This window comes from Triticum urartu, chromosome 2A, assembly GCF_056163025.1.
Source record: "Triticum urartu cultivar PI428250 chromosome 2A, HENAU_Tu73, whole genome shotgun sequence".
Taxonomy (NCBI): domain Eukaryota; kingdom Viridiplantae; phylum Streptophyta; class Magnoliopsida; order Poales; family Poaceae; genus Triticum; species Triticum urartu.
In genome coordinates, this window is record NC_141874.1 from 691,714,171 (window position 1) to 691,736,871 (window position 22,701).

The window sequence follows — 22,701 nt, forward strand, 5'->3', positions numbered from 1 at the left end:
GAAACCCTCTTTTTTGGAGGATTATATTCCATCTATATGTCCGTGCGTACGCGACGTGAACTCTGAACACTTTTGGCATAATATATACATAAGCGACGCGTATGTCACGAACCTGCAGCACCAGCCCGTCGCCCTTCGCCCGATCTCCTACCTATTCCGATGGGAAACACCATCGGTTCTGCGTCTTCTTCGGTGAAGCAGGATGTGCCCGAGACGTGGTCAACGAGTTTTACGGAGGGCGACACCGCGGCGCACAATTTTGAGGTGACGGGCTTCTCGCTGCTAGACGGCATGGGCGCCGGCAACTTTGTCTCGTCGAGCACATTCTTCGTCGGCGGCTGCGAGTGGGACATCACGTTCTACCCCGACGGGTGGAAGGCGGGCGGTGGCGCCCACGCCTCCGCTTATCTGCGTCTATGCAATGGAGAACTAGGGTTGCAGACCAACTACACCCTGAGTTTATTGGGCAAGGATGGCCAAGTGTTTGTGCAACGGAGCATAGAACATACCTTCCAGTCCGCAGGTATTTTTTGGGGCTTCGAGCACTTTGTCCAGAAGTCCAAGCTGCGACGGCTGCTATCCGACAACGAGGACTGTGTAACGATCAGGTGTGTTTTGACTGTCATGAGGAAGCATGACACTTTGGCCATCCCGGCCCCGCCGTCAAATCTGCAAGAGGATTTTGCAAGGATGTTGAAGGACGAGGAAGGCGCGGATGTAACGTTCATCGTGGGTGACAAATCGTTCCGTGCTCATAGACACGTGCTGGCGGCACGATCACCGGCCTTCAGGGCAGAGCTTTTGGACCCGACAAAGGAGGACCCTACAAAACCCGTCAAGGTTGATGACATGGACCCCGTCATCTTCGAGGCGCTTCTTTATTTCATGTACACGGATACGCTCCCACATGGTTGTGATCTTGAGAAAAACGCGACGCTGCAACATTTGTTCGTTGTCGGAGTTCGATATGGCCTGGACAGGCTAGCGACGATGTGCGAAGGGAAACTATGCCAAAACATAAACGAGCAAACAGTGGCAACCGCCCTAACTTTGGCAGAGTGGTATGACCGCGTCCTTCTCAAAAATGCTTGCATCGCATTTGTGTCGTCGCAGGATGTGCTCGACGCCATGAAGGAGACCAATGGATTCAAGCACCTCATGACACGCTACCCGGGGGTGATGGTGGATATTTTGAAACAGAATCTGCCGTCGTCAATAGGGGTACGTGTAATTTATGGTAGAATTGTCTTTAAATAAATTTATGTTAGAACTTACTGGAACATAATCGCAGTGGGCAAATGTTTCTCATTATATATATATATATATATATATATATATATATATATATATATATATATATATATATATATGCTACTACATGCTTGAAAATAAAATATTATTCTATGTGTGCATATATATTATAAGTTGAAATATGATTCCAATGCTCCTTATCACGTCCTACAGTTTTAGAAGGAAAATATATGTGCGTTATAGAGATACTTCAAGTTGAATATCTTATATTTATATTCTTGTACTTATTCCGTGTACTACAAAATTATTCAAATATAAATATTTTATGGCTATATTTTCAGAATTAGTACGCCTATCTAAAATTTTTGGTAATAGATTGATAATATATTTATTTACTTACAAAAACACACATACTCTTATATGTGTATTAATGCCATTCTCTTGCTCTAAATTACTCAAGTGTTTCTACAACATATATTTGTTAACTATTTTATACCAACAATCTTTATTCCTACTGGTATATATTTTACATGCCAACATTGAAAATTGTTATACACAACCAAATATGGAAGATAGAGAGAGCATTAATTGATATTGTTATATCTTCCCTTATTTGATGCTAGATTTTATTAGCGATATATAGTTTGTTTCCTGGTTTGCAATATAGGATGTTCATATTAGCCCTACACCATCATAGAAATCGTTTTACCTCCAAGAGTTAAGAGTAATATTAGACGTTAGATGACCCATATCTATTTTGGATCATGTTAAAATAGCTCAATCTGGCCTTATTGTGCTTTGAAGTTCACAACATTCTTTTTACAATTTACAATATCACATATCTTGATACTTGTCAGGTTCGCAAGCAGGTCGTACGGATGCAGCGAGGCAGGACTCCAATATCACGCAACATGAAGCGACGTGCCTCGCGAGTACGCCATGCGGTTTTGCCCTCGGTTTGCGTCCTGGCGCTGGCCTTGGTTGGCTTCTGTATTCCACATCCACAGCGGCTCCTAACAAGACAGCCCATGCTTGGCTTCTTGTAGTGGCAAATATCTAGGGTCAAAACGAAGGGTGGTCTGAAAGAACCAACATACAACAATGTGTCCAAGTATTGGAGAGCTCACCAACGTCTTCAGAAGACAAAGTCCAGTTGCTCTGGTCATCTGATACACGACGCTTTGTATCTAGTTTTACTACCATATACTCTTACATAAAGGAATGAAGGGAGTAATGCTTTCTTTGTATAAAGCTCACCAGATTGGAATTTTTGTTGAGCGTCATATTCTAGACCAAATTCCATTATATTTAACTTGTGCTATCAACGTTTCATGGACTATTACTTACGAAATAGTTATTGTATGTTTCTTATGTCATTTGGTTGTCAAACGAGAGAAATTGGTCGACTTAGGTTAGTCCTCGAGTTGTGATGTTGCGAAAAAGGTCCAAATTTCATGATTGCATCGATTTAGTATTTTCAAAGCAACATTTTTCTAGTTAGTTTGTTGTGTTGTTAGATACTTGTTTGCACTTGCAGTTGCACCATGTGTTTGTGTGAGCAAACCTTCATACTTTTTTTAGAAATACAATACAAATGCAGGCGCTCACATACACACATGTACACTCATCCACATGAACATGCACATGCACACCCTATACCTGTGAGGACCTCCAAGAGACAGGGCCGCCAAATTTGGCATGCACTTGGGCATCATCTTCATCTAGAAGGATTGGGCGACCTTTGCTGCGTCGTTGATGTTGTTGGATTTTCATAAATTTTCTACTCCATGTGTTTCAGAATATAAGGTGTAGTCTTTGAAAAGTCAAACCTGTTTTAGTTTGACCAATTTTGTAGATAAATGTATCAATATTCATAATACCAATTGGTATTGTTAGATTCCTCGTGAAATGATTTTTCGTATGTTATTTATTTAATATTGCGGATGTTGATATTTTCGGCTCTGAACTTGGTTAGTGTTTAATAAATTTGACTATTTTAAGAAACTAACACGCCTTATATTTTGAAACCGAGGAGTATTTGGTTTGGTGAGTGGGGGGTATGATGAAGTGTGTTTTCTTTTTATTTATATTGTTGTATTTCTATCCCTTTCGCGAGGTGATTCAGTATTCTGTGCTAATCAATCCATATTTATGTGGGGACATTTTTTAGGTTGATGGTTGCATATATTATATTGGTGTTACAATATCACATATTGGTGTTTTTTTCTAGGTGGTGAGAGGATGCACGGACTGTATGTTTTTATAGGCTGGTTGTTGTCGATTGATTTAATAATTCATTGACCCTGTCAAAATGGTGAAACAAATTCCAAATTAAATACCCCATTTGAATGGGAGAGGTCCAAGATTAGGGAGCATAATAAATTAGCTATTTTTTCTAAAATAATACATTTTTTATTAATTTACAATAATAATACACGGTTTAGATATATTCCACAAATAATACGGCGTCTTCTTTGGGAAAGACGACTGGAACTAATCGTCTTACTGGTTAGTGTCGAGTCGTCCTCCCTGAAGATGACTGGGCAGTCGGCTGAACAAGGGCTTCCAGTTGCCCTCCCTGAAGATGATTAGCTCTAGTCATCCTCTCTGAAAATGATTGGAACATAACCGTGTTCCAGGGAACCTTTTCCCGCCAAACCTGCCTTTCCCTTCATCTTCTTTCCTGCCATCGTCTTACCCGCCAACTCTTATGTTCCCGCCATCCTTCTGTTCCCGCCATCTTCTTCCCACCAACCCTCATGTTCCCGCCATCTTCTTTCCAGCCATATTTCTCTTCTGGACTTATAAACCCCCCCCCCCCCCCCCATATAGAAAGGTTGGTAAGCAGTGCATTGTAGTCTCGTCAAGATGTCCCATTATCCTCATTATCCTTTCGATCGTAGTTTCCACCCGAGTATGTCAAAATGTCTTCTAAGGTTAGCCAACAATTTCAAGATAGACAATAGGATAGCTCAATGGAACGACCGGACGTACGTGTTGACGAGCCTATGGATGTATGTCACTACTCTTGCGAGACGGGCGTGCCGCTTGCCTCAATGGCAGCCTCTAGTAGGTCAACCCACGCTACATGCTTTTTGTTTTCTTTTTCCAGTGTGAGGATTTTCTAAATCTCTTCATTACTTATATTTAAATTTTGATAATGCTATAATATATATATATATGGAAAATTACTTTGTTTAATTTTAAAAACTTTTCACCGGCGTATTATAAAAATGTTTGAGGTGTGTTAAAATTTTGTTCTCGAGGTTTTACGAAACAAATAAAAAGGCACGTGGAAGCTTCTAAAAAAGGTCCATAGAGCTTCCCAAAACCGCTCTGAGAAGCTAAAGGAACAAATGTTATCGGTTGATCTGCCACTAGTAGAAAACAGGGCTTTGGTTGGGACCTGGCCAGCCCATTAGTCCCGGTTCTGTCACGAACCGGGACCCATGGGGGCATACGTCCCGGTTTGTGCACCCACGGGGCCGGCCGGGCCTCGGGAGGCATTTGTCCCGGTTCATGTGGACCCATTTGTCTCATTTCTAGGAACGAACCGGGACCAATGGACATCGCTCCTGGCCCACAGCCATGGGTCCCGGTTCGTGCCTAGAACCGGGACGGAAGGGGGGCCTTTAGTCCCGGTTCCAGCCACGAACCGGGACCAATGAGTTGCCTATATATGCCCCCTCGCCCGCGAGCAGAGCACTCCACGGTGCTCTGTTTTTTCTGGTCGGCGAAGGGAGAGCTTTGTGGTGCTCTAGCTCACCTCCTATGCACATGAGGTGTTCGATGAAATGCCCAAGCCACACTAGTTAAGCTTTCTCCTCTCGAAGCTCGACCTCCGAGCTCCATTTTCCTCGAGATTTGTCTAGGTTTAGCGGCCCGTCACCGAAGGAAATATGCCCTAGAGGCAATAATAAAGTTATTATTTATTTCCTTATATCATGATAAATGTTTATTATTCATGCTAGAATTGTATTAACCGGAAACATAATACATGTGTGAATACATAGACAAACAGAGTGTCACTAGTATGCCTCTACTTGACTAGCTCGTTAACCGAAGATGGTTATGTTTCCTAACCATGAACAAAAGAGTTGTTATTTGATTAACGGGATCACATCATTAGAAGAATGAAGTGATTGACATGACCCATTCCATTAGCTTAGCACCCGATCATTTAGTATGTTGCTATTGCTTTCTTCATGACTTATACATGTTCCTATGACTATGAGATTATGCAACTCCCGTTTGCCGGAGGAACACTTTGTGTGCTACCAAACGTCACAATGTAACTGGGTGATTATAAAGGAGCTCTACAGGTGTCTCCAAAGGTAAATGTTGGGTTGGCATATTTCGAGATTAGGATTTGTCACTCCGATTGTCGGAGAGGTATCTCTAGGCCCTCTCGGTATGCACATTACATAAGCCTTGCAAGCATTGCAACTAATAAGTTAGTTGCGAGATTATGTATTACGAAACGAGTAAAGAGACTTGTCGGTAACGAGATTGAAGTAGGTATTGAGATACCGACGATCGAATCTCGGGCAAGTAACATACCGATGACAAAGGGAACAACGTATGTTGTTATGCGGTCTGACCAATAAAGATCTTCGTAGAATATGTGGGAGCCAATATGAGCATCCAGGTTCCGCTATTGGTTATTTACCGGAGACGTGTCTCGGTCATGTCTACATTGTTCTCGAACCCGTAGGGTCCGCACGCTTAAGGTTTCGATGACAGTTATATTATGAGTTTATGAGTTTTGATGTACCGAAGTTAGTTCGGAGTCCTGGATGTGATCACGGACATGACGAGGAGTCTCGAAATGGTCGAGACATAAAGATTGATATATTGGATGGCTATATTCGGACACCGGAAGTGTTCCGGGTGATTTCGGAGAAAATCGGAGTGCCGGAGGGTTACCGGAACCCCCCCCCCCCCCGAGAGAAGTAATGGGCCTTATGGGCCCTAGTGGAGAGAGAGAGGGGCGGCCAGGGTGGGCCGCGCGCCCCCTCCCCCTCTGGTCCAAATTGGACTAGGAGAGGGGGGGCGACCCCCCCTTTCCTTCTCCCTCTTCCCCTTCCTTTCCCCCTCCTAGTAGGAGTAGGAAAGAGGGGAGTCCTACTCCTACTAGGAGGAGGACTCCTCCTCCTTGGCGCGCCCTAGGGCTGGACGGCCTCCTCCCCTTGCTCCTTTATATACGGGGGCAGGGGGCACCCCTAGACACACAAGTTGATCTTCATGATCGTTCTCTTAGCCGTGTGCGGTGCCCCCCTCCACCATAATCCTCGATAATTGTAACGCCCTCGATACGGCTATATCTCTTACGTGTCGAAGCACGACTTAGAGGCATAACCGCATTGAAAGCAATGTCGCAAGTAAGTCAATCTTCACAACATCCCATGTAATATAGATAATAAAAGGGGAAGGTACATAGTTGGCTTATACTCGCCACGTCAAACAAAGTACATAAATAGCATTACATCATCCAATCACTCATGGCCCGACTACGGTGCCAAAATTAAAAGACCAACCCAACATGCGACACGGTCCCGATCGCCCCAACTGGGCACCACTACTGATCATCGGGGAAAGACACGTAGTAACGGCGTGAGTCCTCGTCGAACTCCCACTTGAGCTCAAGCGCGTCATCTGGAACGGAGTCATCAGGCCCTGCATCTGGTTTGGAAGTAATCTGTGAGCCACAGGGACTCAGCAATCTCGCACCCTTGCGATCAAGACTATTTAAGCTTATAGGTAAGGCAAGGTAATATGTGGAACTGCAGCAAGCGGCTAGCATATATGGTGGCTAACCTTTTCGCAAATGAGAGCGAGAAGAGAAGGCAATGCACGATCGAATAACTAGAGAACAACCTGCGACAAGCATTACTCCAACACCGTGTTCACTTCCCGGACACCGCCGAGAAGAGACCATCACGGTAACACACTCAGTTGATTCATTTTAATTAAGTTAAGGTTCAAGTTATCTACAACCGGATATTAACAAATTCCCATCTGCCCATAACCGCGGGCACGGCTTTCAAAAGTTCAAATCCCTGCAGGGGAGTCCCAACTTAGCCCATGACAAGCTCTCACGGTCAGCGAAGGATATACCTTCTCCCGAGACATTCCGATCAGACTCGGTATCCCGGTTCTACAAGACACTTCGACAAGTTAAAACAAATCCAGCAACACCGCCCGAATGTGCCGACAAATCCCGATAGGAGCTGCACATATCTCGTTCTCAGGGCACACTCAGATGAGCGCTCCATACAACTAAACCCAAACCTCGAGTTTCCCCGAGGGGGCGCTGCACAGGACTCTAGTTTGGACCAACACTCAGAGGAGCACTGGCCTGGGGGGGTTTAAATAAGATGACCCTCGGGCTCCGAAAACCCAAGGGAAAAAGAGGCTAGGTGGCAAATGGTAAAACCAAGGTTGGGCATTGCTGGAAGAGTTTTATTCAAGGCGAACTATCAAGGGGTTCCCATTATTACCCAACCGCGTAAGGAACGCAAAATCCGGGAACATAACACCGATATGACGGAAACTAGGGCGGCAAGAGTGGAACAAAACACTAGGCAAAAGGCCGAGCCTTCCACCCTTTACCAAGTATATAGATGCATTAAGATAACAAGATAATATAATGATATCCCAACAAGAAAATAATGTTCCAACAAGGAACGGTGTCGTGGTTTTGTCACGGCAGATGTCCTAGGGATTGACTTAGTCATGGAGCCATCGCGACGGGTTAGCTTGAAGGGGTTAAAGTGGACACAAGGACGCAAGAGAGTTTATACTAGTTCGGCCCCTTCGAGGAAGGTAAAAGCCTACGTCTAGTTGTGATGGAATTGATGGGGTTTCGATGACTAGGGAGCAAGCAAGCTTCGCCTATGTCTCGAGTTGTTGTCTGTGTCCCTGAACCGCCGCCGGGTCGTCCCCTTATATACACGGGTGGCGCCTGCCGGTTCAGAGAGTCCCAACACTGGTTCATACCCGTATCCGGGTTGGTCTCTCCTTGTTCCTAACTTACAGTACAAGTATGTGCACAAAGCCGGTGTACTGCTACAGGTTGCAAACCGACTACGGGCCCTGGGCCTTTATCTGCCTATTTGGGCTTTAACACCTTTGAACTACTGATGAAGTTAATCCGGCCCAGGTAGGCCGGTTTATGCCCAGTAGTAATATCCCCAACATTAGGCCCTAGATTGATTTGAACAGGTTCATGTCAATCCTTAGCAAAAATCTTCGTCTTCAACATCTTCTTGTAGTTGTTGAACCGCCGCGATGTCATCTTCTCTGGTTGCTGTAAACCGGCGTGACGTCATCTGTCATAAAGAAAAAATCCATGATATCTTCTTGTTTAATAGATTCGCAATGACCGAGGTGACAGCTCCATTTCCAAAATCTACGGTCCCTTGATTTACGCGCCTGACACATGTCCTTTGCCTTATAAATAGGCCCGAAGGGTCATTTCTTTTCTTCCCTTCGTGCCCTTCCTCTTCGTCTTCCTCGCGTCGCCAGTCTTAGAGCTCCGCCGCCGCCATCGTCTTCTGCATCATCCTTGGCCGCTGCATCAACCTGAACGCACCAGAAAACCGCGGCGACCTTTCGCGTCTTCCTCAGCTCTGGTAGGTCTTCTACTCTTCTCATCATAGATCTGATCTAGGGCTTCGTGTTCTTGCGGTGTTCATCACTTGTTCATACTCATGTACTAGCTCCTGGATGCACATGTGAACCCTAGCTTTGTGTAGCGGTAACTTTCAGTATCCGCCGCTATTTTCCTGCCCAAAACCATAGATCTCACATATACTTCTGCCCATTGATTCAATACTGTTCTGCTTTGATCTTCGACTATTTTTCTTATTTTCTGAACTTGCTTCAGATCCAACACCGTAACAAGATCTTGTGAAACCTGTTTCTGCATACTTAACCATCCGCAATCTCAATTGCTTCAATGTTTATATCAGGCGGTTTAACCTTATAGAAAATTTTCCAAACCGGTATATGCCATTAGTCCCCTTGTTGAACCGCCAGACGTTGGTTGCTTCATGAAACTCCGGTTTAGATAGAGCTGTCTCCGGTTTAACATTGTACATACCAGTGCACTTTAATCAATGCATTTTTGAACCGGGATCTTTTACCTTGTAGATTCCATCATGGCCAAGCAAGTGTATGAGTGCAATTGGGTTCCTTCTCGCGTCACAGAGGCTGAACTGGACGATTTAGTCCTGATTGGTGCTTTAGGCAGCAAAGATATCATCCATTGGAGGGCTCCTGGCAAAGAATTCCCTCCCACACCTCGAGAAGAAGAGGTTGTTGTTTTCGTAGATCACTTAGCCCGGGGCTTTAAACCTCCCAGTTCTAAATTTTACCGGGATGTTTTAGCCGATTTCCAGCTCCATCCACAAGATACTGGCCCCAACTCTGTTACAAATATGTGTCACTTCCAAGTGCTCTGTGAAGCGTTCTTTCAAGAGGAGCCCACAGTGGAACTGTTCAGAGACCTATTCCATCTAAACCGTCATACTGAATTTACTGACGGCTCCAATACGGAGTTGGGTGGCGTGGCGATTCAGAAAAGGAAAGAGGTCACATACCCTCACGCCAAACTTCATAGCCACCCCAAAGAATGGAATCAGATATGGTTCTACTGCAAAGACACCTCCCCTGCTGGTGAGAATCCCTTGCCCGGCTTTCGACCGGAGGGGCTCAGCAATACACACCCTTCTCCACAAAGATTGAGTGCATAGGAGAGAAGTAAATATGCTCCTCAGCTATCAAAGCTCAGAGCTTTTATGGCCAATGGTTTAACAGGGGTTGACCTTGCTCGCTGTTGGAAATCATGGAGCATAATGCCTCTTAGTCAGCGCTCCGGTTTGATGTGCGAGTATACTGACCATGTTGATGACCCACTTCTTCCCTTCTGTGCTACCAACAAACCGCCAGCTGTAAGACTTTTGATTTTTCTCTTTGCTGAATCTGTTATTGATATGTCTGGTCATTGTTTTTTAATATCAGTGTCTGCATAATCAGGGCGAAGATCCGTTTTGGAGCAAAAAACTGCCGCAGGAGAAACCAGAAAAACCAGACAAACCAGAAAGAGCAACCCGGCAAAAGACTAAAGCTGTAAAGAAGACTGCCCATAGGAAAAGAACCACTGCATCTTCTAATCCGGCCCCTAACAACGAGGTGGATAATCCGGACTTTGAGGTAGAGCTTGACTCACTTGGTTTATTTTTCATGCGTCTTATTGATGATGATATTTGTCAGGATGATGCCGAAGCCAGCCACGCGGATGTCGCAGAGGTAATTATTCTCTCTTCCGATTCAGAAACTTTGCCTTCACAAAAAATCCGTCAGGCAAACCGGAAAGTTAAATTTTCTCATCCTCTTGCTTATTTGGATCCTAAACTTCTTATGTAGACCCAACAACACGAAGCTCGCCGCACCACCCGACACAGCGGCCAGGTAGTTACCTCCCCCGGTTTACCGAACAGTCCGGTTCGGAAACGCCATTCCGAGGTCTCTTATTTGCTTATCAGTGCTTGTCCTAAAGCGGGCTGCTTTCGTCAACCTCTTAATCCATCTGACTCCGATTATCAGGTTACTTCCCACTCATCTTCTGGCGAGTCATCGGCTACTCAGCTCCCACCGCTCAAAACGGTGCTTGGGTAAGCTATACTTATTGTGATGTTTGCAGTACATTGCCTTAGAACATATTCTGTATTTGATTTTGTTATTCCTCTCAGGGCCAAATCTATTCCAAGCAAGAAGGCCCGCCTGGACAAAGCGGCCGAAGAAGATGTCGTTCTTGAAGCAGACAAGACACCCAACGCTGAAGTGGCTATTCTTGAGGATATTCCCAACGATCCACCGCAGCAAGATGATGATCTTATTGCTGAAGAAAGACCTACTGATACCTCAGGTCCTACCCATCAGCCCACAGGTTCCATCCAGATTGAAAGCTCCACCGGTCCAGCAAAACCTACTGACAAGCCAACAGCTCCAGTGCAAACCGGCGGTACCAAAGATGATGAGGTTGTCATTACTGGCACTGACCATACTAAGCCAAACAATCATGTCGCTTTATTCAAACATTCTGCCAAGGAAGAACTTGCTGCCTTTGGTAAAGGCAAGTGGAACGCTGATCTGACGACTTACACTGCTCTGAACGCCCAAGATATCCATTCCGGCTATCTAAACCGGCTGTATACCAGCCATGACTATGAAGCCGGTCTGGTTAATATGATGAAAGATAAATATGAGGTAATTTCCATATGCTCCTTCCTGCTTGTATGCTTCCATTCCTGACTCTCCTAGCCCCCAAGGGCCGGTTTGGAATATTCTTTCAAACCGGGACTTAAATCTTGTTGCTTTGAAATTTGCCGATGTAGCCCCCAAGGGCCAGTTGAACTTAGCGTAGTTAAACCGGTACTTTAAGTAATTGAAACTGCCGTATTAGAATATATATGATCAAATAGCCATTAGCCCCCAAGTGCCAAGTTGAATACTTGTATTGATCTTGGGACTTTGTAAACAGTCGAAAGATGAAGATCAAATATGCATTAGCCCCCAAGTGCTAAGCGCATCACTTGTCATGTGGTTGGTACTTGAATCCTTCTACCGATTTGTTGAAACATGTATCTGTATGCATGCAGGCGGAGCTGAAGACGAAAGAAAACCAAGTCATCGATCTTCAAGAAAACCTGAAAACCCAACAGGCTGAAACCTCCAAAGCAAAAGATGAATTGGCGAGTGCTTTAAGCGCCATGGAACAACTTAAGGAGAACTTCAAGAAGAAATGGGCGGACTGGGCCACTGAAAAATCCGCTTTGATCAAACGAGCAGAGGATGCCGAGGCTGCACTAAAACCAGTGGCGGATGAACTGACCAGCATAAAGCGGCACATGCATGCCATGACTGCTGCTATCTTTGGTAAGCCAGCTTGCCTTCTGAATTGGCTCTGCCTTCTGACAGAGTCACCGGTTTATTAATCCTTTATGGTATTTCAGGGACACGTATTGGTCACTTGGGGTCAGATGTGCGGAAGAAACTAAAAGCCGTCTATACATTGGCTGAACAATTGTATACTGGTGCCCAGCGGATCATCTGTACCGCATCTCATAACAAACTGGCGCCCACTTTAATTCAAGATACTCTGATGAAACTGTCGGTGCTTCCTGCCCGGGTTGAAGAGCTGAAGAAATCTACTGCTCGAACCGGCGCAATCAATGCTTTAATCCGGGCAAAAGCCTGGGTGCCGGATTTTGATCCTATTGAAGCGGCTCAGGGCTATCCCATCTTGAAGAAAGACGGGTCAGAATTTGGTGAAGCGGATCTGCGAGCAATAAACCGGGAGGTGCGTCCACTAGCTTGTCAGTTGGCTGAGGAAGTAGACTTGTCTCGTTATCAAGCGCAATATGACAGTCAGAACAAGCGAATAGCTGCACCAATCCATGAATCGGAAAATCTGATCCCTCCAATCCGTAAGCATACTTACGCTCCCGATATTGACCCGTCATTGCTGATCCATGATGAAGCTGTTTTTCAAGCATTAATGGGAATCGACTGGACAATTGTGGATTTCCAGCCACTGGGTAGGGACACGGAGGCTGAAGCGGCGCAGGATGACCCACAACCATCAGGCCAGGCTGGTGACCAAGCTTAAACCGGAAGCCGGTTTGAAAACCTCCTCTTCTTTGTGAAAAACAATTATATTATTATGGGCACCATGTTGCCTTGTAATAGGCTAGCTGATACCTTTGATGTTGATATGCCTTCGTGCATAATTTGTTCTTCCTGTGGTAATGAACTTTCCAAAACACTTTCTGCCGTCATTGAGCGTGAAGTTGGCTTGGCCAATCTTGAAGCGGAGCTTTGCAAACCCACACTGTTGGAGGAGATAATAGCTCCTGTATATATATATATATATATATATATATATATATATATATATATATATATATATATATATATATATGATGCTAGTTTACCATGTAAACCGTGCCGGGTTATAGTAAACACCGTGTTACTCCATAAGAGGATGTTAACAACACGGATCAAACCGGTCAAATAGTCTACGGATTGATGTGAACTGTGTTCCGTCAATTGAAAAAAAAATTGTCGGTTAGAAACACAATGAAAAGCAAAAAAACCCCTTCAAAGAAAAGTGTGAAGCAAAAGAAAAGTTTTATTTAAGCTGATCAAATGGCGTTACCATGGCTAAACACGACCAAGTTCCCGTTAGGTGTAACTATGGTTCTAGTTAGCCAGGTCCCCAGATGAAACCGTGGCATTTATGCCGACCAAATGGCGTGGTCATGGTTCGGGTTCGACCAAGCCCCCAAGTGATTCTGTGGCCTTAGGCCGACCAAGAGGCATGACTGGTTCAGACATGACCAAGTCCCCAAGTGATCTGGTGGCTCTCGCCTATCAAGAGGCACGGTATTGGTTCAGACACGACCAATCCTCCAAGTGATATAACATGATGCTTTTAGCAAAGCGAACTCAAGGGGTAAACCGAAAGCCGCTTTAGAGCAACTTCGTGTAACCTCACATGATGTAAAAGAACAGATACCCCGCTTTAGCTGAGGTTCCGGTTTATTATATTTAATCATAATATATACATTGTCGTAATATGTACATAAGTATAGCCAATGGCTCAGATGTAGTAAGGCCGAAGATGAGCTATATTCGACGGCCTGTTAGTCTCCTCCTCTGATGTACGTGAGTCCTTATTCTCTCGAATATCGATCAGATAGTACGACCCGTTGTGCAGATTCTTGCTGACCACGAAAGGCCCCTCCCAAGGTGGGGATAGCTTATGCATATTAGTCTGATCTTGGATGAGCCGAAGCACCAAATCTCCTTCCTGAAAGGTTCTGGTTCTGACCCGGCGACTATGATAACGACGAAGATCCTGCTGGTAAATCGCCGATCGGGCGGCTGCGATGTCACGCTCTTCATCCAACCGGTCCAAAGCATCTTGCCGTGCTGTCTCGTTGTCCGCTTCAATATAAGCCGTGACACGAGGTGAATCATGGCGGATATCACTGGGGAGAACCGCCTCCGCTCCATAAACCATTAAGAACGGTGTGTATCCTGTTGATCTGTTGGGTGTTGTATTGATGCTCCATAACACAGATGGTAATTCTTCTACCCAACAACCCGGCGTTCTCTGCAAAGGAACCATGAGCCGGGGCTTAATGCCTCTCAAGATCTCTTGATTAGCTCTTTCTGCTTGACCATTGGACTGTGGATGTGCCTCTGATGAGACGTCGAGCCGGATGTGCTCCCGTTTGCAGAACTCCTTCATAGCACCTTTGGATAAATTGGTACCATTATTTGTGATAATACTGTGCGGAAAACCAAACCGGAAAATCACCTTTTTGATGAACTGAACCGCTATGGCCGCATCACACTTGCTAACAGGTTCTGCCTCCACCCACTTTGTAAACTTGTCAACCGCCACCAGGAGGTGGGTCTTCTTATCTTTGGACCTTTTGAAAGGCCCAACCATATCCAGCCCCCAAGTCGCAAACGGCCAAGTAATTGGAATCATTCTCAATTCTTGGGCCGGTACATGAGCACGCCTTGAAAATCTTTGGCAACCATCACATCGTCTAACCAGATCTTCCACATCAGCATGAGCAGTTAACCAATAAAAACCATGGCGAAACGCTTTAGCCACCAGAGACTTTGAACCGGCGTGGTGGCCACAATCTCCTTCGTGGATCTCACGCAAGATTTCACGGCCTTCTTCAGGAGACACGCAGCGTTGAAAAACTCCTGATATACTGCAATGATGCAACTCGCCGTTGATGATAGCCATGGACTTGGATCGCCGGATTATCTGCCGGGCTAGAATCTCATCCTCTGGCAACTCACTCCGGTTCTTGTACGCCAGGTAAGGAAGCGTCCAATCCGGAATAATATGAAGAGCCGCCACCAATCGAGCCTCCGGATCAGGAATAGCCAAATCCTCTTCACGAGGGATCTTGACCGACGGGTTGTGCAGCACATCCAGAAAAACATTGGGTGGGACCGGTTTGCGCTGAGAGCCCAGCCGCCTTAAAGCGTCTGCCGCTTCATTTTTCCGCCGGTCCACGTGATCCACCTGATAGCCTTTGAAATAACCTGCGACAGTATCCACCTCACGATGATATGCTGCCATGAGTGGGTCCTTGGAGTCCCAAGTGCCAGACACTTGCTGGGCCACAAGGTCCGAGTCACCGAAGCACTTAACTCGACTTAGATTCATCTCCTTAGCCATCCGGAGACCATGGAGCAAGGCTTCATACTCAGCTGCATTGTTAGTACAAGGGAACATTAAACGGAGAACATAACAAAACTTATCACCTCGTGGGGAAGTTAATACGACTCCAGCCCCCGAGCCTTCCAACTGCCAGGATCCGTCAAAATGGATGCTCCAATACATATGATCCGGCTTTTCTTCAGGTGCTTGCATTTTCGTCCAATCATTGATGAAATCAACAAGTGCTTGAGACTTAACCGCTGTCCGAGGCACATACTTCAAACCGTACGGCCCCAGCTCTATGGCCCACTTTGCAATCCGGCCAGTTGCTTCCCGGTTCTGGATGATATCTCCCAAAGGAGCAGAACTGACCACCGTAATTGAGTGTCCTTGGAAATATTGTTTAAGCTTCCGGCTTGCCATAAAAACTCCATACACCAGCTTCTGCCAATGCAGATACCTTTGCTTGGACTCAATGAGCACCTCGCTGATGTAATAGACCGGACGTTGAACCGGATGCTCCTTACCTGCCTCCTTTCACTCCACCACAATAGCTACACTGAACGCCCGAACATTAGCAGCAACATATAGCAGTAACGGCTCCTTGTCAACGGGAGCGGCGAGTACAGGCGGATTGACCAATTGCCGCTTTAAGTCCTCAAATGCTTCATCAGCAGCAGAACTCCAGACAAACTGATCCGTCTTTTTCAACATCTGATACAAAGGGATTGCCTTCTCACCCAGGCGACTGATAAACTGGCTTAGCACAACAATCCTGCCTGCCAGGCGTTGAACATCGTTGATACACTTCGGTTTAGCCAGGGAGGTGATAGCCGTGATCTTCTCCGGATTGGCCTCAATTCCCCTGTTGGACACTAGAAAACCCAATAGCTTGCCCGCCGGTACACCAAAGACACACTTGTCCGGATTAAGCATCATCTTGTATGTTCTCAGATTATCAAAGGTTTCTTTCAAATAATCAATCAGAGTCTCCTTCTCCCTGGATTTAACCACGATATCATCCACGTAAGCATGTACATTACGGCCAATCTGCTTGTGAAGACAATTTTGTACACACCGTTGGTAAGTTGCCTGGGCACTCTTGAGCCCGAAGGGCATAGACACATAGCAGAAGGCTCCAAAGGGAGTTATAAATTTCGTCTTCTCCTGGTCCTTAACTGCCATTTTGATCTGATGATAGCCAGAATACGCATCCAAAAAACTTAAACGCTCACAACCCACCGTAGCATCAATAATTTGATCAATACGGGGGAGGGCAAAAGGATCTGCTGGACAAGCTTTATTAAGATCTGTGTAATCCACACACATGCGCCAGGTGCCGTTTTTCTTGAGGACCAGCACCGGATTGGCAAGCCACTCAGGGTGAAAAACTTCAATAATAAAGCCAGCTGCTAAGAGCCTGGCTACCTCTTCTCCAATCGCCTTGCGCCTTTCTTCGTTAAACCGGCGGAGGAACTGTTTCACCGGTTTATATTTAGGATCCACATTAAGTGTGTGCTCAGCGTGTTGCCTCGGTACACCTGGCATGTCGGAGGGTTTCCATGCGAAAATGTCCCGATTGTCACGGATGAACTCGATGAGCGCGCTTTCCTATTTCAGATCCAAGTTGGCACTGATGCTGAACTGCTTGGACGAATCACCAGGTACGAAGTCAACAAGCTTAGTCTCTGCTGCCGATTTGAACTTCAGGGCTGGATCATGCTCCGTAGTTGGCTTCTTCAACGGAGTCATGTCCGCCGGATCAACATTGTCTTTATAGTATTTCAACTCCTCGGTGGCACAAACCGACTCTGCATAAGCCGCATCTCCTTCCTCGCATTCCAAAGCGATCTTGCGGCTTCCGTGAACCGTTATTGTCCCCTTATGACCCAGCATCTTGAGCTGCAAATACACATAACAGGGCCGGGCCATAAACTTGGCGTATGCCGGTCGCCCAAACAGGGCATGATATGGACTTTGGATTTTCACCACCTCAAACGTCAATGTCTCTGACCTGGAATCATGATCATCCCCAAAGGCCACTTCCAGAGCTATCTTACCAACGGGATATGCTGATCTGCCAGGCACTACACCGTGGAATACTGTATTAGACGGTTTGAGATTCTTATCTGTTAGTCCCATACGACGGAAGGTCTCATAGTACATGATGTTAATACTGCTCCCTCCATCCATGAGCACCTTGGTGAACTTATAACCTCCAACCTAAGGCGCCACCACCAGAGCCAACTAACCCGGATTATCGACCTGGGGCGGGTGATCCTCTCTGCTCCATATGATCGGCTGTTCAGACCAACGTAGATAACGGGGTATGGCCGGTTCAACTGAGTTGACCGCCCGCCTCTGAACCTTCCGGTCTCGCTTGTCCAAGCTAGTGGTAAAGACATGGTACTGCCCACCACTCAACTGCTTTGGGTTGCTCTGGTAACCTGACTGTTGCTGCTGTTGGTTGTAACCACCCTGGTTGTTCTGATTATTTTGACCATTATTTCCGCCCGGTTTACCATTAAATCCTGAACCGGAACTTCCTCCACCGTGACCCGGCCCGGACCCTGAGCCATCGCCAGATTCGTGATCATACCGGAAATTATTAGAATTCTTGAACTCCTGCATAATAAAGCAATCCTTCCAAAGGTGGTTTGCTGGTTCCTCCTTCGTCCCATGTCTTGGACAGGGCTGGCTTAGCAGATAGTTTAGGCGGTTTGGGTTAGGGTTGGGTGCCCCACTACGATTTTTTGGCCTACCCTTGCGTCGCTGGCCATTGTTCTGTGCGTTGGTATTAGCCACAAAGTCCATGTTACCATCCACTTTACGCTTGCCTCCTCCGCCATTGCCTACCCAGTGATGCTGCTGACCTTTGGAGCTGCTGTTCTTCTTTCCTTTCCCTGTCTTGTCATCATCAGATTCGGGATCCTTGGTACTATCAGAATCAACATATTTCACCAAAGCGGCCATGAGAGTCCCCATGTCGGTGCAATGATGCTTCATCCGTCCCAACTTCAGCTTCAGGGGTCCAAACCGGCAGTTGCCCTCTAGGGTTAATACTGCGGTGTCAGCGTTGATGCGGTCTGAGGAGTGCAACACTTGTGAAACCCGGCGCACCCAATGATTCGTTGATTCTCCTTCCTCCTGGACGCATGCAGCTAAGTCCACTATCGACATAGGCTGTTTACAGGTATCTTTGAAATTGCTGATAAACCGGGCCCGTAATTGGGCCCATGAACTGATAGAATTAGCCGGCAAGCTTCTTAACCAAGTATGGGCCGTTCCTTCGAGCATCATGGTGAAGTATTTTGCACACGCCGCATCATCCACATCAAGCATCTCCATGGCCATCTCATAGCTCTCCACCCATGTCTCTGGAGGTTGATCCGCCGTGTAATTTGGTACCTTGCGCGGGCCTTTGAAATCCTTGGGTAGGCGCACGTTGCGTAAAGCGGGGATAAGGAAAGGCACCCCCAAAGAACTAGAAGTAACACCAGGTTTAGTCAAGGTGGTTGGACGAACCGGCGTGAGCTGCCGAGCCTGATGTTGTGCGGCTAACTCGGCCTCCCTGCGCGCGGGCCCGGTCCACCACTCCCTGAGCGTCATCAGCACCACCCGCCGGGTTGTTGTCTCGGGGTGCCCCACGTCGTTCATTACTTGACACTGCCGGTTCATCCATATGTCTGCTATAGCTCCGGCTTGGATGAGGGGTCGAGTGGATCCGGTCGCGGCTGTACGAGTACGCTTCCTGTTGGGCAAAAGCTGTCCTCGGAAGTTCCTTGACCCGCCGTGTCTCTACTGCCTGCGGCGAGTCACCTTCAATTGGAATGGTCTCCAGCCGTGCAGTAGCGACAACAAGATTGTCCATTGGGTTGGAGTAGTGACCCGGGGGTGTTAAAGCAGCCTGAGGTACAACGGTGTTTTGACGAGGCGGGTCGATCTGACAAGGCTGAACCGATGCACCGGTCCCAGGGGCTTCTGCCCGGTTCCCCTCCAGCGGATTGCCGGCTCTTGGCCCTGGAGTGTTGAAAAGGTCTCTGGCCTCGAAAACCGGAGGTAAGCGGGGTCGGTGCTTCCTCCTCATGACTTCATGCGATGCGCTCTGGTCTAACATAAGCCTGTAGGCCTGTGCGTCTAAAGCAGCCCGCTCTGCGGCCATCCTGGTGTCCTTAGCCGCCAGATCCGCCTTGGCCTGGGTGATCTGTTCCTTTACCTTTGCAATCTCCATATTGTGAACGTCCTGATCTGGCGAATTAACTTCCGCCATAAGCACAGCCAACACATCAAATAGTTCTGATAGAACCTGAGCCGGCGGGCGCACAGGGCCTCCTGCCCCGGCAGCCGTCGCTGCTGCTGAACCGGAAATCGTTGCCGCAGCTGTCGAAGAATGAAGCGCTGCTTGTGTTCCGGTCATGAATATTCCAACCCGGTTGGGCAGATCAGAGGGGTCCGGAATACTGTCGCCATCAGAATAGCACCCAATCCGGCCATCTTGTAGGTGATAAAGAGATTCGGTTTCTTCGGTCGAAGATTCGTCACCGGAACAAATGATAGTCGCCCTATGAAATCCCGATCCGTCCTCATAACTTCCTCCATGGATGAATCCCACGAAGGCACGCTTCATGGTCGGTTTAACCCGGGCGGATTGCGCACGCTGAGCCGTCTCGATGAGGTCGGTGCAGATGTCCGGCTCAGGGCCCGGTTCACTGATCTTGCCAATGAAAACGTGAACGCTACCAAAGGGGACCCGGTACCCGTACTCAATTGAGCCGGCCTCGGGGCCCCAGCCTGCCTCGTCGATGTAGAGCCTGCCGCGACGACTCTTAGTCATTCAGCCTACAGCATAGCCCTCGAGTCCTTCAAAGAGGCCCTCCAAGAACCGGAAACCATCATGTGATAGCCCCACGGTGGGCGCCAACTGTCGTGGTTTTGTCACGGCAGATGTCCTAGGGAAAGGACTTAGTCATGGAGCCATCGCGACGGGTTAGCTTGAAGGGGTTAAAGCGGACACAAGGACGCAAGAGAGTTTATACTAGTTCGGCCCCTTCGAGGAAGGTAAAAGCCTACGTCTAGTTGTGATGGAATTGATGGGGTTTCGATGACTAGGGAGCAAGCAAGCTTCGCCTATGTCTCGAGTTGTTGTCTGTGTCCCTGAAACGCCGTCGGGTCGTCCCCTTATATACACGGGTGATGCCTGCCGGTTCAGAGAGTCCCAACACCGGTTCATACCCGTATTCGGGTTGGTCTCTCCTTGTTCCTAACTTATAGTACAAGTATGTGCACAAAGCCGGTGTACGGCTACAGGTTGCAAACCGACTACGGTCCCTGGGCCTTTATCTGCCTCTTTGGGATTTAACACCTTTGAACTACTGATGAAGTTAATCCGGCCCAGGTAGGCCGGTTTATGCCCAGTAGTAATATCCCCAACAAACGGTCTCCAATCTTCAACTGCAACTAGCAACGCTATAAGAGGGGCTGAGCAAAGCGGTAACATAGCCAATCAACGGTTTGCTAGGACACGGTGGGTTAGAGGTTTGACATGGCAATTTGGGAGGCATGATAAGCAAGTGGTAGGCATCGTAGCATAGGCATAGCAAAAGAGCGAGCATCTAGCAAAACAAAGATATAAGTGATTTCGAGGGTATGATCATCTTGCCTGCAAAGTTGTCAGAGTTGACTGGATCCTCGAAAGCAAACTCAACGGGCACCTCGTTAGCGAACTCGTCTCCCGGCTCTACCCAAACAAGACAAACAAGCAAAAAGGACACAATCAACCACGTGCAAAGCTCAAACAACATGATGCAAACATGGGATGCTATGCGGGATGCGATATGTGATGCATATGCAAGATTTGGCGAGCAATGAATGAACCTGGCCTCAACATGGAAATCCAAGTGTGCCACTGGAAAGGTGAGGTGATTTCGGTTGAAATCGATATAAAGAACACCGGAATCGGAGACACGGTTTGGAAATGGCAAGCATTTCAAATATGTCACCGGTCTGCGATATACAGCAAGTAGCCATCTAAATGCAACAAGCTAAACATGCTACAGCACCCAAACATGGCAACAAAATACATGGAAGGGATCAATTCATGAAGCTTAACAAAATATGAACACTGAGATGCGGCCAATTCATTCATTAACAGGTTCAAACAAGCATGGCAAAAGTGCAATTGATAAACAGATTTCAGACTTAGTGAAATTAACACTTGTCTGGAATTTCAGATCAGGTAGCACACTTTGGAGCATGCAAAATATATTCTACAAGGCATGAACATGGCAAAGTAAAGCATGGCATGGAGCTACTCAAAGAGCTTAACAAAAGTCTGTTAGTGAACTTGAGCCAAAAGGGATCAGAAAATACAATTGGAAGCATGTGAACATGGCAAAAACATAGTCAGATCTCAGACTTAGTGAAAAACTGGAGCATGCAAATCAGATATCAAGTAGGCATGTTTACGAGCTCGATGCGCTCACTGCAGAGCAATGCATGACAAACTAAGCATACACCCATCAAGACTGCACATTATACAAGCTAGACATGGCAAGAACGACGACATAGCGTGCACGGATCAACTCCAACATCCTCGGCAAAATCGCTAACAAGTAGACAATCTGCCCAGATTCACGAAATAGCAAAAGTAGAGCTCAATTGACTCAAGCTAGGGTGCTCAATAATTGCAAACAAAGACATGGATGGCTAGAGCACTACAAGAATAACAAATCATCCTTACTGATCATCCTCAAAAGAGGCACGGATCACTAGGAAACAACATGTACATATGGCATATTGATAAAAACAGATCAAGGACTTTGTGGAATTGCTAAGTCCCTGAAATCAACATTAACGAATGCACCACTTTGCAAGCTTGTGCTAGTCACCACACACATCACAAAAATACATGGTAGCACCTCTGGAAAGAAGACAAAGCACATAACAAAATATATGTAGAGCTCAAGGGCATATCATGCACACAATAATCATGGCAAAAATGACAAATACCTATTTGGAGCAACAGATCTGACAATTAACTCGAATAGCATTCTTCCAACAGCATTTCGAGCAACAAGATGAGCTCAAATGAAAATGATGCAATGAGATGAAATGATTTGCTCTCGGAGACGAACATTTTGATATGCTATATGCCCAAAACGGATCTACGGATGCAAAGTTACGGCACGATG

The 22,701-nt window shown here is 46.6% G+C and overlaps 1 protein-coding gene across 1 annotated transcript; it reads left to right on the forward strand.

The window, feature by feature from the left end:
• The first annotated feature begins 135 nt into the window (after positions 1–135).
• Positions 136–2,576, forward strand: LOC125537944 (BTB/POZ and MATH domain-containing protein 2-like). The gene is made up of 2 exons (XM_087540153.1): positions 136–1,221; positions 2,109–2,576. The coding sequence occupies exons 1-2, from the start codon at positions 160–162 to the stop codon at positions 2,295–2,297; spliced, it is 1,251 nt and encodes a 416-aa protein (XP_087396279.1). The 5' UTR covers positions 136–159; the 3' UTR covers positions 2,298–2,576.
• The last annotated feature ends 20,125 nt before the right edge of the window (positions 2,577–22,701 follow it).

Bases quoted from the DNA above. Each gene is read 5' to 3' on its own strand.
- LOC125537944 (XM_087540153.1), top strand. From the start codon at position 160: ATGGGAAACACCATCGGTTCTGCGTCTTCTTCGGTGAAGCAGGATGTG. The intron at 1,222-2,108 runs GTACGTGTAATT...GATACTTGTCAG, and splicing joins ATCTGCCGTCGTCAATAGGG to GTTCGCAAGCAGGTCGTACG.